Source organism: Anser cygnoides, chromosome 1 (genome assembly GCF_040182565.1).
Source record: "Anser cygnoides isolate HZ-2024a breed goose chromosome 1, Taihu_goose_T2T_genome, whole genome shotgun sequence".
In the NCBI taxonomy this organism is placed as follows: domain Eukaryota; kingdom Metazoa; phylum Chordata; class Aves; order Anseriformes; family Anatidae; genus Anser; species Anser cygnoides.
This window is the reverse complement of record NC_089873.1, coordinates 124,406,643-124,422,711: the sequence shown is the minus strand read 5'-3', so window position 1 is coordinate 124,422,711 and position 16,069 is coordinate 124,406,643. Positions and strand designations below refer to the sequence as shown.

Below are 16,069 nucleotides of genomic sequence, written 5' to 3'. Positions count from 1 at the left end.
TTCTGTATTTAAATCTAGTAAACTTCAGTAGTGCTGCAGCATCTACATTTTTTTCAATCTTGTCTTCTCTTGAGCTAACATGCTCAAGACTGTAATTATTCTTCTGCTGGGAACAGGTATTCCATACTTCTCAGAAAGAATAAAAATGTCATCACTAAGAATATACATTCTATTATTACAAATTATTTTCTCTAGTCTAGTAACACTAAAATGTCCAACAGAACCACAGCTTGGATATGCTGTCTGTTGTACTAATGAATAGGTCAACAAGATCCCCAACTTGTATTGGCACTCATACATACATATATGGAGTATGTATTATATATTGATCTAATAAATAAAGTGAGATAACCGTGTCTCAATAGTTCTGACAGATAAAATGAAGCTACTGCATTGAAAAAAAATAAAAATTTAAAACTATAACCAAACTTACCCACCTTAAGTCAACTCTGCAGGCATTTACAGGCCTATGTGGCCTATGCTGGCAGAAAGTATAAGCTTTGTGCTTATAGATGATTTCATGATCAAGCTAATGAACATGCCAAATCTGCTTCTACTGGTATCAGAAGTATTATTATTTCAACAATATCTATTAGTGGTTATTCACAGCAGTATTCATAAAGCCATCTTTGTTCCTTAAATACAGATTTATTTTGCTCTTTGAAACAAATGAAAAAAATATCAAAAAGTAGAAAATAGTTAATACATGTACATATACACATACTGTGTATGCATATGCTGTGTAAAGCTGTGGTTCAATATGCTATATTTCTATGAAAGATATCTCTGTATAAAGATATATTGCTTTATAGCCATTCTGTATTCAGAAAAAGGAAAAAAAAAATCATACTTCTCCATTTTTTTAACTATGAGTATGGTTTTCTTTCTTCCCAATCTAATCTCTCTCTTCTTTTTACTGATGATGTCTAAAATGAGATTCAGATGACTATTCCTTTTCTAGCTGGCCTCCTCCTTCCTTTATGGGTAAGACAACTCTTTATAAACAAAACTACATCTGATGAAACATTGGTCTTGCATTGGTTATCAGTATCTGTTTTTTCCATTCTCTCGGGCATCATCATAGAAAATAACAGTGGAGAATTTTAGTAAGCATTATCTTAACCTGCTTCCTTTCCAAATTATACCCATTACCTTTATGTTTCACTTTATAATTGAACCCTATGAACATATATCTAGACAAACTAAGAACTGAATCTAAACAAGCCTTTTAGCTTTATTGTAAAATTGTCCAAGACAAGCAGAAAATGGAAATGAGTCTAAGACACAAAGTTGCGGAGATTTGTGTGGGATAACCTGAAGCTCTGTGAATAGTCCTGTTGACTTCAGAAGGATTACTTATATTCTGTGAAGTTATGCAATCTGTGTAAGTGATTGCAAAATTGAAACCTTAGACAGACTGTAATTGGATTTTGAAAAAGCCTCAGAAAATTAATACACAGATATAAATCACATGTCCTTGAAGAGTTATAAATCACACACACACAAAAAAATGTTTGAAACATAATTATTTTTCTAGGTAGCTCAACTGTATACGGACTAATGAATAGAATAAGATTAATTTTAAATTATCACAGATCATTAAATGTAAGGTTTCTGAAGCATGTTGTATAAGTCATGAGGTATGAATCTTTGAAAGCACTCTTATTTACTTTCTTATTACAACTCCAGCTAAGATAAGTGAATTACCTGCTTTACACAGAGAAAGGAAGTTTATCAAAAATTAAAGCCAGGTAAAGATCAAAGATATATCCTACAAATACGCCTAATGATTAGGACAGCATCGCTATAAAATGAGTACATTTATTACCATCACATCATGCTGAATATTTAGAGAGGATGTGTACTTTTTTTTAATTAGCATTTTCTTTCTTTGGGTTGCTGGGCCAAAACCTCCTGATAAGGAGAAAAAAAAAATGTAGCCGTTGGTCAAGCTGCTTGTAACAAATCTTGTTTTAAATCGAAGCTATTTATTCAGAAACCAATCTACTACTGCAGCAGTAATCAATGTGTTTTCCGTTGGAGTAGAACTGTTCCTGTGCTACTGGAGGACTATTGTTAATTGCCTGTAACTAAATGATCGCTGTGCTTCTGAACGTAGCTCCTTGGCACTTGCTCATTTGTTGTGTTTAACAGAATGCCTGTCCCCCTAAGGGTTAGCCGAGTAATTTTCCTCTACTACTTTCTACATTCAGCCTCAGCTCCTTAAGGAGGGCAAGGTCTGTAATTTGAGAAACGTAACACAGAGGCTAAATAGGTTTTAAAAGGTTTGCACTTTTTGTCTCTCCCCTCTGATGTGGAATTGTGCTGAAATTGAATCTTTTTAGCGTGCAGCCACTGCAGGAAACTTGAGTTTCAGCAGGAAAAACAGATCACACTTCAAAGGGAGTGCAATGCCTGCTGTAGCAATCATGTTCAAACTGCAGTGCAGAAGGCAGAATAAAGCAGCACAAAACAATCATGTTTCTGCAAAGGCAGCCTTACACTCTATCCTTGCTATTCCACCTTTACTACATCCTTGCTGTCACACACATCACCAAAAGCCTCACAAGACACCTTTCAGGAGTAACCTCATCCAGGTAGGAGTCAGAGTCCTCCGCTCCACCTCACAAGGGGAAAACCAGACTGCTTCTGACTCCTTCAGTTCGGCATAACACAGGGTGATGCTCTTCAAAAAATTCCCAAGGCAGCTCAAAGCTAGATGGTGCCCCTGTACAGCATGCTTTAGTAACCTGCAGTTGCACTAGCTTGAGGCCTGAAAGCAAACTGTTTAATGTGGCACTATGCACAGGCTAATCTGTCCTGCCCTTCACGGCACTGTACAGACAGGGCTGCACTAGTTTGTGTGCTTTGGGGACTATCTAAGGCTTTTGCATGGTGGTGTGTAAGGATGGATAATTACTGTATCTCTCTGCCTTAAGACCCTTATAAACTTCACCTGAGACAGAGAGCGCGTATGCGCTGATACATAGCTCAGCATGGAGGAAAACACAAACTTGCTATGCTAGAAGGAAAGAGCAAAAAACTTACTATGGAAACAATTCTGTTTAAGAATCATCTTCCCCTTGTACTCATATGTGAACATGATCGGCAAGGCAGCATCAGAAAAAAAGGCAATTTCTAGTACTTTCCAAGGTGACTTAGAGAGTTTTGTTTCTTGCTCTGCTTGCCTAATAGGTTTAGGACAGTTTTATGTATATTCATATAGACTTTTTTTAAAGAAAAAATACAAGCATAGTCTTGAATAATTTTATGGGGAAAATAGAACCTAAGAGGGACTCTTTGATGGCAAAAATGATGCAGTGCATTAGTCTGATTTCATGCATAATGATAGAGAACAGGTAACTAACTACCTGCAGCTATTTTTTCCATTTAATCTCAAAATCATTAATTTAGGAAAAACTTTTGTTTTCCAGCTGTATTTCCGTCACTTTTAATGAGTCACAACAGCAGGCACATAAATATTTTGTACCTAGCAACCCAACATATTAAAAACTGTTCTTCTAGTTCCTATTAAACAGCTGCATCACCTGTAGTACAAAATGATATACAGGCTATAGTAAGCCAGTGCAGAACAATTTCCATTTCCATTCATATTGTAAAATACTGTATTACTTGTATGCAAACATTATTATTTTTTTGGTTATTTTTATTAACATTCCCGTATCTGGACCAGAAGACAATTGAAAGTCTGAAATAACCATGCCAGTCTTGAAAATATCTAACACAAAGGAGTTTCCAGCACAGTTTTGGAAAGAATGACAGAATATAAATGCCTTTTTATTTTACTTTATTACAGTTTTAGTGCCTTCTAGAGAGCAATGAAATCATCTTACAGTTGCCTCAAAATAATAAAAAAATGTGTGATTCTCAGTAGACATAGTCAAAATAAATGGAATTGTCACTTTCTCCTATAACCTTTTATTTCTCTAATTGAATTGTATTGTGCTGGAGTATCATGTCTGCATAACCACAAAAGCCAAAAAAACGGGCCTACACTGCTTCAGTCAGACAGAACCTGCCCACTGGAAGAGTGTGGTGTGAAAGTAACATGAACAAAGCTTTCTCCAGCATAGATATTATGAAGCAAACTGCATAACTTAGTTTTCCAAGATTTGATTTCTTGGCATTCCTCAGAACTGAGTGATATTGAAAAAATATAGATGGTCTTAAGATATGCCATTTATTACTCATTTCAAGTTACAACATTTCTAGCAACCATCCCACTGTCCTTGTTTAACATTGCTAGTTTCAAGATGATTAGCAAAGGAAAACTAGCCACAAAATGGATGCCACATAGCTGCATGAGTTTTCTTGAGTGTGCAATGGTTAAGACAAGGGGATTGAAGGCCCATGATGACATACTACTTATTCACTGATAAGTGACCCCACTGAGGAGATTGCTGTTATTAGACGTGGCTACATTTGACTGGAGTCACCATCCTCAAAAGGGAACTACATAGCATGAACTCGATCTGCCATGTGAATCTCCAGTGGCAGACTGCAGCAAAGGCACAAAAGAGGAGGGATCATGGTCTGAATGGGGACGTCAGGACTGACAAATTGGGTTGGTTTGCAATGGCTAACCATAAAGCAAACCCTGTTTGGAGAAAGACGAGAGAACAAAAATGAATTGCAAATCGTTGGGAAACTGTGTCAAAGATATTTACATATAACCAAGATGTGAGGCTCTGGGATTCCTTGTATAATTTGTCTTCACATCCCTCAAGCTATTTTTTCTTTGCTTTTTTTTTTGTTTGATCATTTGTTTGTTTTAGGAAGAAAAAAAATCCTTAGTTTAATTGTAGGCAGTAGACTAAAACTCATCCAAAACCAGATCTTTTTCTTATTTCTGTGTGGATTAAAGGAGGAAATGTGTTTTAACTATAATCCACAAAAAAAAAATATTCACCTCTGCTTTCATTGGAATGTCAACATTTACATGTGTAAAACAAACCGTGATATATCCACAGTGAGAGAGAGAAGGAAGAGGGTTATCAGATCTCTCTTTTATATATATGCACATACACATCCCAGCAACAGTTCTTTTTTCAAATGAACAATCCAGACACAGTACCAGAGGAAAAAGTATGTTATTAAAGGAAAAATGTTCCTATTGTTATTTTTTCAAGGGTTCTTTAGCTAATTAAAAAAAATAACAATAATAAAATAACCCTCATTATTTTATTTTACTGTTTAATATAAGTAAGGTCTACTGCTAATCTTTCTCTGTTTTGGAATGTGTTTGTTACTGCATTTTGTAATTCTTTGCAGAGCTGATGTATACAGTTGAGCTTGCTGGTGGGCTTGGTGCTATTCTGCTGCTGCTTGTTTGTTTAGTGACTATCTACAAGTGTTACAAGATAGAGATTATGCTCTTCTACAGGAATCATTTTGGAGCCGAAGAACTAGATGGAGGTAAGGCAGCTTTTCAGTATGCTTGTCAGTATGCAGCGTGTGCCTGTCTTCTATTCTCTTTACTAAGGCCCAAGTTTAATTTCAGTTTAAGATGCGTTAACTACAATTTTTATTCCTCACTGCATTAGCCACTGACTTTAATACACTTTCCTCATGCAGCACATTAGCAGCAGTGGCTGCTTAGCTGATGTACATGCTACTCTCTGATCTCCAGGCAACACCCATGTCTTTTAGATTCATACTCCCAACACCAAATGAAAGCTACCAGCACCTATGCATTAAAGATTTTCCCTTTCTGACAGTTCCAAAAGGCAGTTTCACTTTTCCATAAGGAAGGAAGCATATTCCTAATTGCGTTCCCCAGATAGGTAGAGGTTGGAGTGAATCTCAATTTACTCCTTGTTTAAACTGATCTGATCAGTCTCAATAAACTGTGCTGAGTGTTTGGGAATGCAAATAGCAGTCTATTTTCTTGACTTCACTTAATCACTGAGAGAGCAGCTAATGGTCATTAAAGTTGTTCTGTGATTCAAGAACAGCCAGCTTAAACAAAAAGTAGTCTGCAATGTACGCATGGCTTGTGTCAAACACATACATGCATTTTGTTTTCTTCAGTTTTTAAGCAATGAGGAAAAATGTCTTTTCTGCCTCTAGTCCTACTAATCAAAACTACTATTGGACAGCAAATTTGGTTGAGCTGCAGGCTCTGATTACTTAGGTTTGGTTTTCTGGGTCAGAATTCCTGATGTTTTGTGTTACCACTATGTCTTTGGTGACAGGACCTTCCTTTTTTACTGAAATACTGCTGAAAGTTATTTTAGAGTTCAAGGTAATAGCCTGTGGACAGAAGCCACTGTGTGACATACTATAATAAATACATACTGATAAACAAGCACTGGCCAAATCTGTAACTGATAAGGGAGAAGACCAGCAGCAAAATTAGAGGTCCTTGTGTAAGGGAAAGAATTCCATATTAAGATCACTAGGGAATGACCCACTTCTGCCTCCAATCTAAAAAAATGCAATAGGTTCCAAAATAGAAAATGCTCAGAACAACAATGAGCCTAAGTACATAAAATTTTGTATCTTTCTACCAGATTTACAAAAAGGATGCATATTAATACAGAAGCTCAATGGGGGAAAAAAATCTGGTTACTTATTTTACAAAGGAGGAAACTGAGGCCCAGTAGGACCATGATTCATGAAGGATTTTGGCAGACACAATTTTTTTCAGGAGCTGAGATCTTTCCTTTTCCAAAAAGTAACCCCCAGTTTAAAGGAGCATGCTTACTTGTATGTGTGAATTTAATAATAATCATATTATAATGTGAAAAAAATAGGTGGTTTAATTAATAATTGTTTAAATATATGCAATTTAATGTTTTCTCTCTCATTTTCAGGAATTCTTACTTTTACTGTCATTGTTTGTTATCTCAAATCTCTCATATTCATTTGCAAACTTACTCTAGCAAGTGTGACACACTTGTCTCTCTTCTCCTATCTCTAACATCAGTTACCTGGGAACAAAAGCATCTTTATCACCCCTTTTAAACAACAAAAAATGAATCCCTCAAGGATAGTATTCTGGGATTCAAAAGGAGGAAAAATAATATCCATACAGTTTGTTTTTTTTCTGAGCAAATTTCATTGTTTAATAAGATAAAACATGGATTTTCCTTAGATGATCAATACAAACACTCATAGTTTGGGTGCTTGGTTGTGGTAATACACCAAGAAAAATAACACTTGCAGATTCTCCAAAAAGAATACTACAGCTTCTGCTGTACTCAATATACTAGCAACACGGATAAAACCTATTGTGCCAATGGATTTACTGCAGCTGGACTTTTACTCTGTCTCTTTCACTTAAGCTCTTGCAGAAACAGGAAGACAGTGACAAAATATCCCCACAGAAGACCTGGCTACAGTTTGTGTGGAAATAAATTGCAGACCTACATTCAGGTTCTTTCCTTTGGCTTTGCCTGTTACTGACAGGCTCAAAATGCTGAATTCTAAAATCTTCTTCTAACCTAACCTCCTGCAGTGCAACAGCAAAACACCCATGTTCTATTCATAATTTACATTATGTTCTGGCATACTTCAGGATAGCATGTAGATAAGCAAACATCAAAATACCGTAGGCTTTTTTTTTGTGTGTATGTTCACTATATTGTATCCAAAGAGGATTCAAAATGCTTTAAAAGTGAGGTCCAATTAAATTTTTCAGTTGAAAATCTCTTTTAAAATGCAATGCTTCATTTCTTCTGTGATCAGAGAACAAGCCCTTCAGGATGTCAAATCTCATCACAATTTCTTGTTCCTTTCCAAACCTTAGACAATAGTTTTTCCTCATACACATTTCTGTGTAGGCATGGGTAAATTGCGAGAAATATTTGAAAATGGAGTATTTAACCCTTACAGCTAAGATAACTTAATTTATTACTTTCTCTAGTGTTCACAGATGCTGATTTCTCATTTCTCTAACTTGTAGCTTTGAATTTCACATCTTCCCTCTCATCCCAGGGCATCTATTCTCCTGCTTTTTTCTCTCTGCGGCGAGCACTTCATCTCAGCCTTGCCTTTATTGTCTCATGGGAATGTACACTGAAGCTTCCCCTTCCCACACTTTCTTTCCTTTCCTACTAAATTAGAACATAATCAAATCAACACAGAATACTGGAGTTTGGTTATTAAACTTCACCTCAAACATCTGACAGATCTCCCTGGGAGCTGGAACAGAGGAGCAAAAAAACTCTGACCCATGGCAAAGCATTAGCTTTGTCACCTGCAGCTGTTTGGCATGACCTTGCTTCTCAGGGAGATAGTTCACACCTACCAGTTAGATGGTCAAAAACTCCCAAACCTGTTTTAGTGGAGAATTTTAATTCAGGATCTGCCTACAAACACAATGAAGATGATACCTTCAAACAAACATCCACTATTATTCTGAAAACAAAAAAAAAAAAAAAATCAGAAATAGATACTTCACTGGGAATTTCTGAGGGCTGATCATTGTTAAATACCAGGCAACCATTTTAGGTTGAAGACTCTACCTTTGAAAGTTAATTTTAAAAAACTTTGTCCCTAAATTGCACTTTAACTAACACATTATTAGTGAAAACAATTTTAAGAAGTGGTGATTTCTTATGTTTTGCTATACATTGGGCTCTAACATTAGAGTTTTATAACACATTTATCCTCTGAGACGTGTTTTAGCTGTTATGTTTCTGTATTTTTACAGACAGGATCTTCTCTGTCACCTTTCCCAGTTTTTAAATGAACTTAATCAATAAACTAACTATTGCACTTTAACTGACAGAGAAGAGTAAAAGTGCAAGAAAACATTTACAAGTACCTGGGATCAAGACACATGCTGAGTTCTTTCTATCTTGCATTCTGGGATCTTTTTGTATCAGAAGAGAGATTAACACTGTATGGAAATCCATTCTTTGCCTACACAAAATATGAAATCCAGGCCCCCTAAAATCTATGGAAATTTTCCTAGGGTTTTACCCAGAAAAACTTTCTACTTTGTGAGACAGCCTCTGCTCATCAAATCATGTAAGGTTCAGTCCCCAAACAGGACAGCCATGGTGGACAGACAGTAAGGGTGGAGAGGGGAGTCAGACCAGCAGCACCCTTGATAATGCTGCCTTGAAGTGGACAGGAGTCTCCAATTCACCACAAGAGCTATTTTCAACTTTTTCTTGCTGTTTCAAAACATGAGAATTTCCAGTGGATGTTCAGATGTCTGTATGTTAGCTTTAAAATATATTCAGAATAAACCCCAAAGTCTACAGATAATAGGTTGAAAACTACTTGACATGGTCAGATGGGCAAAATTACTCAAAATCATGAATTTACATGTATTTATATTCCAGATTCCAATTTCAGAAAAAAAGAGCACGTGGCATGGTAATCAGCAGAAACTGCCTGCAGGCACCAGTCCCTGCCATTTCTTGGGTGCATAAGTAACCATTTAAATTGATGAAAGTCTTTTTTGTTTGTTTTTTGTTTTTATGTCATTTTTTTTTTTCTGAAGGAATTAATAAGCAAAGGATGAACACTATCATAAGAAAGAAGAAAGTTTGCACTAAGAGGCTGACATTAAAATAGATAAGAATACAAGCATTTAGAAATTAAAAAGAAGACTGAACAAATGTGCTGTGAATGCAGTTCTCCATTAAAATTTCATAAATATTTCTTGTCACAGCGAGGCTGACAGGAAGCCAAGTTTCAAGCTTAACAACAACAAAAACAACAACAACAAAACACATATAAATTGTAGTCATCTGACAACTATAAAGTAAGAGATTTGTTTGGCAGGTGATATGTCAAGCTTCAAAATGACCCTCCATACCTTTAGATCCCATCAGCTGTTTCTGCAGTGTTGGACAGGGGCTCTCCATGGTGTCTTTCATCTTATTCTTAATGTTCCTTGCAAAGGAAATGTGGGAGAATAGATGAAGGTCTCGGCCTCTGAACATGCCAGGGTTGGCACAAGGGAACCAGAGTTACTCTGATTTCACTTTCAGTTCTCAACCCCCACCCACACCCCAATTTGCCATTTCTGGAATAAAACAAAGTACTCCTAAAATGATTAAAATGTGTCACTGCTGAACTCTCTAAATGGAAATGTTCCTTGATTTTCATATGTAATGCCTGTAATGGTTGTTTCTGGGCTATCCAGGTTGCAATCTCTTAAGAGATGAGTTTTATTGTTTACTGAGAGGTAGCAAATCAATACTCAGATTACGAGACTGACAAAACAATTTTTGCCTTGAAGTCCCCGTTGCAAGTGGGACTCCTTACGTAATCGTGATTTTCATCCTTACCATTATTTAGCAGCAAGAGACTTTCAGGTTTCACAGACAGACCTATGGGATTGCCTAAATAATAGCTTATTAACTGCACAAGTCAAGACAAGGTAAGACATACTTCTCTGTGGTTTACTGGATTTCATCACAGTAAACGTCTTACACAGCAAAGAAAGACAATGCTTTGAGATTCTTAATGCTTCAGTGTGACTTGGTTGCTAACTTTCCAATATAGCTTTTATCAGTGGCTTAGGCACCTGCCAAAGTACTTGTATTAATGATTATGCTATGCAGGTATACCTAGCCTGAAATTAATGCTGAAGTTAGTGACTTTGCAATTACAGAATCTTCCCTGGGGACCCATGGAATAAGTTTGCAATAGCAATCTCACCATGGTGTATGCATTCTTATTGGCTATTGGCAAATTGTGGCAATAAGAAATGCTACTCTATGAATATCAATTTCAAATTCTATTAAAGCCACCTTTAGAAAAAAAAATGCAGCTTTCATCTTTCCAAATATTACTGGTTACAAAACAGGGATTTTCTTTTTATTTAATTATAATTTTGTTGTTGGAGAATTGCTTATGCTAACTCTTTTTGTTTATTTATTTACATCTGAAAAGCAATTCAAACAATAAAATCTCAATTTATGTCTCCACTGAGTATGGGTTTTTCTAGTTTCCTTGAAACTTACTAATTCAAATGAAAGATCTTGCTTTTTTCTCTCTCCCTGTTTTATAGCATAGAAAGCATAATAATAATAATAAACTACAAAAATATTTTTTAAAACAGTATTATCACCAAGAACTTCCTTATATTTCAAACTAAAAGGCTGCTATAGATTAGAGTCCAGAAGTAAAGCAGAAAGAAAACAGATTGTAGTATCAAGACAGATATCTCCTGTTCCTCAGCCAGCAGCTTTATCAAATAGCTCTAAGCTTTGAAGTTTGTTTGTTTGCTTGTTTTTTTTTTGTTTTGTTTTGTTTTAGTTTGCTTTTTGTTTTTGTTTTTGTTTAGTCACAGGCCAGACATTAGCACCCGATTTCAAGAATTTTAGATTGAAAGCCTGTTTCCAAGCTACATCCCCCTTGAGTTCTGTTTATACCTACAATGACTTCTTTAAATTTTTGATTTTGCTCAAATCAAGGCTGCCTCTGCTCCAGTTTTCAGAATAACCCAATGATAAATTATAAGCACTATCATTAGAGATTAACAGAACTAAAGAACACGCATAAACTTGAGCGTGTATTTTATATAAGTTACTATCTCTCTTATTGAATTAGGACTATAACAAGCAGTCACTACTTGACACTTTGTTAATTTAAGAAATTTCTTTGGTACAGAAAAAAATATATATTCCTTCATTTTCTGAGTTTATATGACACTTTATTATTTATTTTCTCATTTTTTAAATAAGAGAGAGTCTTTCATAGATAACTACTATGTTATGCTATGACTGCTTGCTAGGTAGTTAACATTCGTTCTTTCATACCTTATTACTAATAATGTTTTTCTCAGTTTTGTGTCAGACCAAAAAATAAATCATACCAACCAAATATGAATTACCTTCTATCATCATATTTTAATTTTCATTAGTGTTAAAATTCTCAGATTATTATAAGTACTGCATTTTCATGTCAAAAGCAACTTTCGAGATTAATGCTGCACCAACTTTTAATATTAAAAGTAGAATTGCTTCAATAGTAGTATTTAATAATTTAATTTAAACTTCCTTACTAATGAGAATGACTGAGAAACATTAGAGAAGTCCTTTTCATTTAATTACAAATATAAAATCAGAGAAGCAAGAGGAAAAAATTGCCATTAATAATAAATTATTCAGTTTAAATAAGTAATAATCAATATATATATTTCAGAATTTTTAGTTGAAATTTTAGAAAAACAAGCAAAATACAGCTTACAGATATTTTTATTTTTTAATACTTGAAATCATATCAATGTATTATTTTTTATCTGTGGAATCACTCAAGGAATGTCAGATGCAGCATTGATATCTTGGCATTTTCATAAAGTTTTTTTGTTTTTTTTTATGAAAACCACTAGAATTTCGTGTTTAATTTTTTCTTATGTTCTTTAAGCTCAGTATGACTTAAATTGATAGGAAGGGAAAAAAATAAAATGACACGAATAAAATAAAAACACCAAAAAAAGCCCCAAATACATGCCTACATGCCCTATGCCTTAATAGTATTATAAATGTGCCTGCTACAGAAAAAGGGCATTTTTATTTTTCTTGTTCTGTGGTGTGCTGAGAATACTCATGAACCTTTTTAGAACTGATTAGACTTCTTTAACCTTTTTCCAAGTGCTGTGTTTACAAAACCTCTCTCCAATTCACCATTGCCCACTTCAGAGGAGGATCTGGACTATCATTAAGTATACTACATTTAACAGGTACTTCACCATGGGAATGCTAGTGTTGGCAGGTTTTTATTTTCATTATCAATAAAAAGCAAAAAATAAAAACAAAAAAGTAGGTGAGCATCATAACCAACAGTAAATAGTGTGAGGAAAAACAAAAACATTTTGAAAAACTTTTAATGATTTGGGGTTTTTAATCAGCTAAGAATTGGGATTATATTTTCATTATTCTGAGGGTAAAAAAATGTTATTGCAATGTGAACATTAAATGTTTCAAATAATGAAACTTGTACAGATTATCTAATGCCTTGTGTTATAATTTTGAAGAAACTACACTCTCCATGAAATTTTGAAAGCTCACCAATTTGCAACTCTTGCTGAACACAGTATATTTTCAAGGAGGAAAGCCTCCTGCATCAGCCTCCTGCCAGTTCTCTGCAGGACTGGGAGAATCCATTCCATCATTTCTAAGAACCCCACCTGAAACTCTTCGATAAATCAGTACATTGCTCCCAAACTCAACCAATGAGTATGCTGACACATGCTCTGGCAAAGGAGGGGATTCTGCCATCCAGCTCCGTTGATTTATAAAGGGAAGATCTGGGAAAGTCAGAAGTGTCTACTACTATTCCTTGTCACAGAGCAGTTCACACATGGTCAACTCCCTTCAGAGTGCTGGGTATTTCTGAATTCAGTGCTAATCACTCTGGAGGATTTCAGGACACTCAGAGTCATGAGCTGACCCTGGTGTCTAGGTTTACAATTTCATTAAAATAAGTTTCAGATCTAGCAACACTATGAAAAATCACATTGTAGATTTCCTTTTATTTTGATCTATTAGTCTGTCTTGTGCTAAAACATATTATGCAAGATGAAAATCAGACTTTGTCATCTGTTTGAACATAGCTGATAAGAAAAAAAAAAAAGCTCTAGGGAGATACTTTTCTATTTTTAATTTTTCATCCACATACAGTGTTCTTCTGTCCCCTATTAGCAGAAATAGCTGCAATGTTTAAGGTTTAATAAACCCTCAAAGGCCCAAACTTCTTGCTCCTTGGAGTGCAAAATGCAAATCATTAGAAAACATGTACATGTATAATAAAAATTTTAAGTTAAATCTGTCTGCTGGTCCCTGTAGAAGAGGAACTTCTATCTATCCTTCTGTAGGCACCGGTTTACCATTTTTTCATGTATAACTGTTAAAAAAACATGCATACAGATAAGTACTTAGATATCTGATAGCTATTTATTTGCCCAAAGATCCCATCTTCATGTGACAAAGTAGATGCACATGGAGTCTGAGTTTCATTTTATGCTTACATTGAGCCTTTAAAGGACTGCTTCTGAACACACCCTTGGAATAACAAGCAGCGTTTACAGCTTCGTCCCCTAAAAGTTTTTATCACTTCTGCAGGATTAACACTGAAGAAAGTTACAGGAAATGTGACCATTTCTATGTTTGGATGATTGCTGAAAGAATGGATAGTGTTAAAGAATTCATGTTTCATTGATGTGTCAGGTGTTTTGGATAAAATCCTGGTCCAATGAACTAAATAATGTTTTTATATGTTCTTAATGGAGCTCGTAAATTCACCCTAAATGTTTATCTCTAAGAGAGAGGCAAACAACTTTCTCTGACCTGTGGTTGAGTTTAGCTCCAAGAACATTATTCAATGCCCTTACTTTCAACTCCATACAAAAGTTAAAATGCTATGGTGAAGTTTGTACTTCATGGTCTGTTTTGACCAGAGCCTTACAGTATGTGGTTATGGGTTGACTAAAACAGTTGTGGACTGAATGTATCATACCTGGTGCACAGGCCATGCTTGACGCCTTTGTGCTACACTAATCCAGAGCTTCCATGTGCTCTCATGGTTTTTTACAATACACAATTGATTTTATTTTTTATTTTTATATTTTATTTTTATTAAGTCTTGATGAATTTGGCTGTGCAAGGTATGCTTTATGTTTCATTTCAATTTTTTGGTTAATGGATACAACAAAGCTTCACAGAAATGAAGGCTGTTGAGCTGAAGAGCTCCATCCTAGTTGTATACTTGATAGGCAGCAGAAAACAGCTATAACCACATAACTGGATAGGATTATTTGTCCATTCACAAGGAATGAAAAGAGGAATCAAACCTCTTCCCATCTACAGCAAAATGTTTCAAAGTATTGCCATTGTGTGATATTTTATATCATACTCAGATGTGTTTACTGAATTAAAGGACAGCTATTACATAAAACAGCTCTGCAAAGTACCTGGAGGTGATGCAAGAAGAACCTATACTGATATGTTTCTGTAAATATATATATATATATATATATATATCCATATCCTGAAATAGTTAAGGAAAGAAATGTGCTTTCAAGTACAAAAGTATATGTAGAAAATTGCTCCAAATCTCCATGAGACAGAAAAAAGTTTCAGATTAAATGATCAAAATCCTGCATTTGGTAATTAGCAGGTATTTTTCTTCCTAAGTGTGGGAGGAAACAAGTAGTGAGTAACTATATTCCAGTTTATTGCTAAAGCACAGGAGCCTGACAGAAACAAATCTTTGAAATGCCATAATAAAACAAATCTTTGATGTGCCATACATAAAGTCAAAGTACAGTAGCAGTCAATCACATTTTCATTCAGAGGATGCTTGGACTGAAGACTTAATTGTTTGCTGATGAGGGGAAATGAGGAAATTCTCATTGTAAAAAGAAGTTTTGGATGTCACTAAAGCTTTCTTTGTTTTGCTTTTCTTTTCTTTGCCTTTGTTTTCTAAAACTGAATATTTGTTCCAGCCAGTATATGAACTGATTGTGTACTCAAATCTAGGAGCATTTAGTTATTACCGTATGACACACTAGTATAAGTAATAATATCGACTCTTTTGTGACTTGATTAGGAGCAGATCAGGATTTTTCTGATTAAGTTTGTTGGTTTTGTTGTTTATTTTGGTTTTGGCTTTGTTCTTTTGTTGTTGTTAGTTGGTTTTGTTTTTGTTTTTTTGTTTGTTTGTTTTTGATTTTTTTGTTGTTTGTTTTGTTATTTTTTGTTATTTGGAAAAGGAAGATATGCTAAGACCAAATATTTTCATGTGATAAATATCTGTTCCAGTGAACAGTCAAGAAAATACAAAGCTGTGATAGATTTCCTGCATGTTTGCTCAGAGTCTGAGGACTCCTGGATACATTACTGAAATGAAGGAAAGGAAAAGGAAAGAAAAGGAAAAGAAAAGGAAAGAAAAGGAAAGAGAAGGAAAAGAAGAAATTAAGATCAGAAATATTCTGTAGTATGTTGGCATTAGTCCCAGTCATTAAAATCAGAAGTAGGTGGAGCCTTTTAACTGAGTAGAAACACAGTCCGAGAGGTCACCTACGCTGTGTTTAAAAACTTCCCTGGAGATAGGAGATTTTGATAATTTTAAGAGTCCTCCA

General features: G+C 35.0%; 1 protein-coding gene across 5 annotated transcripts in view; it reads left to right on the top strand.

Annotated features, from left to right (window-relative positions):
* IL1RAPL1 (interleukin 1 receptor accessory protein like 1) overlaps positions 1-16,069 on the top strand; it is a 764,863-nt gene that overhangs the window by 743,707 nt on the left and 5,087 nt on the right. For 4 of the 5 annotated variants that reach the window (XM_013192689.3, XM_066980474.1, XM_066980465.1 and 1 more), the window contains exon 9: positions 5,293-5,436. The exons of the other annotated variant lie outside the window; for it this stretch is intronic. In XM_013192689.3, the coding sequence (XP_013048143.3) occupies positions 5,293-5,436 (144 nt within the window). The remainder of the gene's footprint in view (positions 1-5,292; positions 5,437-16,069) is intronic. 5 annotated transcript variants of the gene reach the window in all.